The 972-nt window shown below is 57.1% G+C and overlaps 1 protein-coding gene across 1 annotated transcript in view; it reads left to right on the forward strand.

Annotated features, from left to right (window-relative positions):
- Nucleotides 1-972, forward strand: part of EMH_0056740 (adenylate kinase, putative) — a gene marked incomplete at both ends in the record, with an annotated part of 2,135 nt that overhangs the window by 158 nt on the left and 1,005 nt on the right. Inside the window, one exon of the mRNA XM_013497390.1 lies at nucleotides 1-713. Within this exon, the coding sequence (XP_013352844.1) occupies nucleotides 1-713 (713 nt within the window). The remainder of the gene's footprint in view (nucleotides 714-972) is intronic.

Genomic DNA, 972 nt, shown 5'->3' on the forward strand with positions numbered 1-972 from the left:
CAGCAGAGACTGCCCCAGGAGCAGCAGCATCAGTCTCCTGGGCTTCCTGCGGGCCCGGCCACTGCCCGCGTCGGCAGCAGCAGCAGCAGCAGCAGCAGCAGCACCAGCAGCAACAGCAGCAGCAGCATCAGCACCACGAATCCATAGATTAAATATGTCTAGCTCAGTACGCGCAGCACACACAGAAGGAGAGGACCCTACAGGGGCCCCCCCAGCGACAGCGGGGGCCCCCCTAGAGGCAGGGGGGGGGGCCCCCCTGCCTATACCTGTGGTGCTGCTGATGGGGCCCCCCTGCAGCGGCAAGGGTACTCTAGCACAGGAGCTGCAGCAGCTGCTGCCTGTAGCGCATCTCAGCTCTGGGGATGAGCTGCGGCGCCTCAGCAAGGCAGCAGCAGCAGCAGCAGCAGGAGCAGCAGCAGCAGCAGCACCTGCTGCTGCTGCTGCTGCTGTGTCGCTGCCTGAGGATGTGCTGCAGCAGGTGAGGCAGCAAATGAAGGAGGGGCTCCTCATCAGTGATTCGTTGGTTGCTGCTGTGCTGCAGCACCGTCTTGCTGCTGTTGCTGCTCAACCCCTCAAGCAGCAGCAGCAGCAGCAGCAGCAGCAGCAGCAGCAGCAGCAGCAGCGGGAGGTGCTGCCGCAGCTGCTGCTGCTCGATGGCTTCCCCCGCACCGAAGCTCAGGTGGCTCTGCTGCACAAGATGGGGGCCTGGCCAGGTGAGGGTTTTATTTTTATTTTTTTATTTTTTTATTTTTTATTTTTTATTTTATTTTTTTTTCTGTTTCTTTTTGTTTATTATTTTACTTTTTTTTCTCTCTCCTTTTTATGGTTCGTCTCCTGTCTCCTTTCTTCTTGCGGCGTCCTAGTCTCCTTTTTTCTCCTCTTAGTTTGTCTGTATTTGCTGCTGCTGCTGCTGCTGCTGCTGCTGCTGCTGCTGCTGCTGCTGCTGCTGCTCTTTGTCTCTTTTTGTTGCTG

This window comes from Eimeria mitis, genomic scaffold, assembly GCF_000499745.2.
Source record: "Eimeria mitis Houghton genomic scaffold, Emh_scaff2643, whole genome shotgun sequence".
Lineage (NCBI taxonomy): Eukaryota > Apicomplexa > Conoidasida > Eucoccidiorida > Eimeriidae > Eimeria > Eimeria mitis.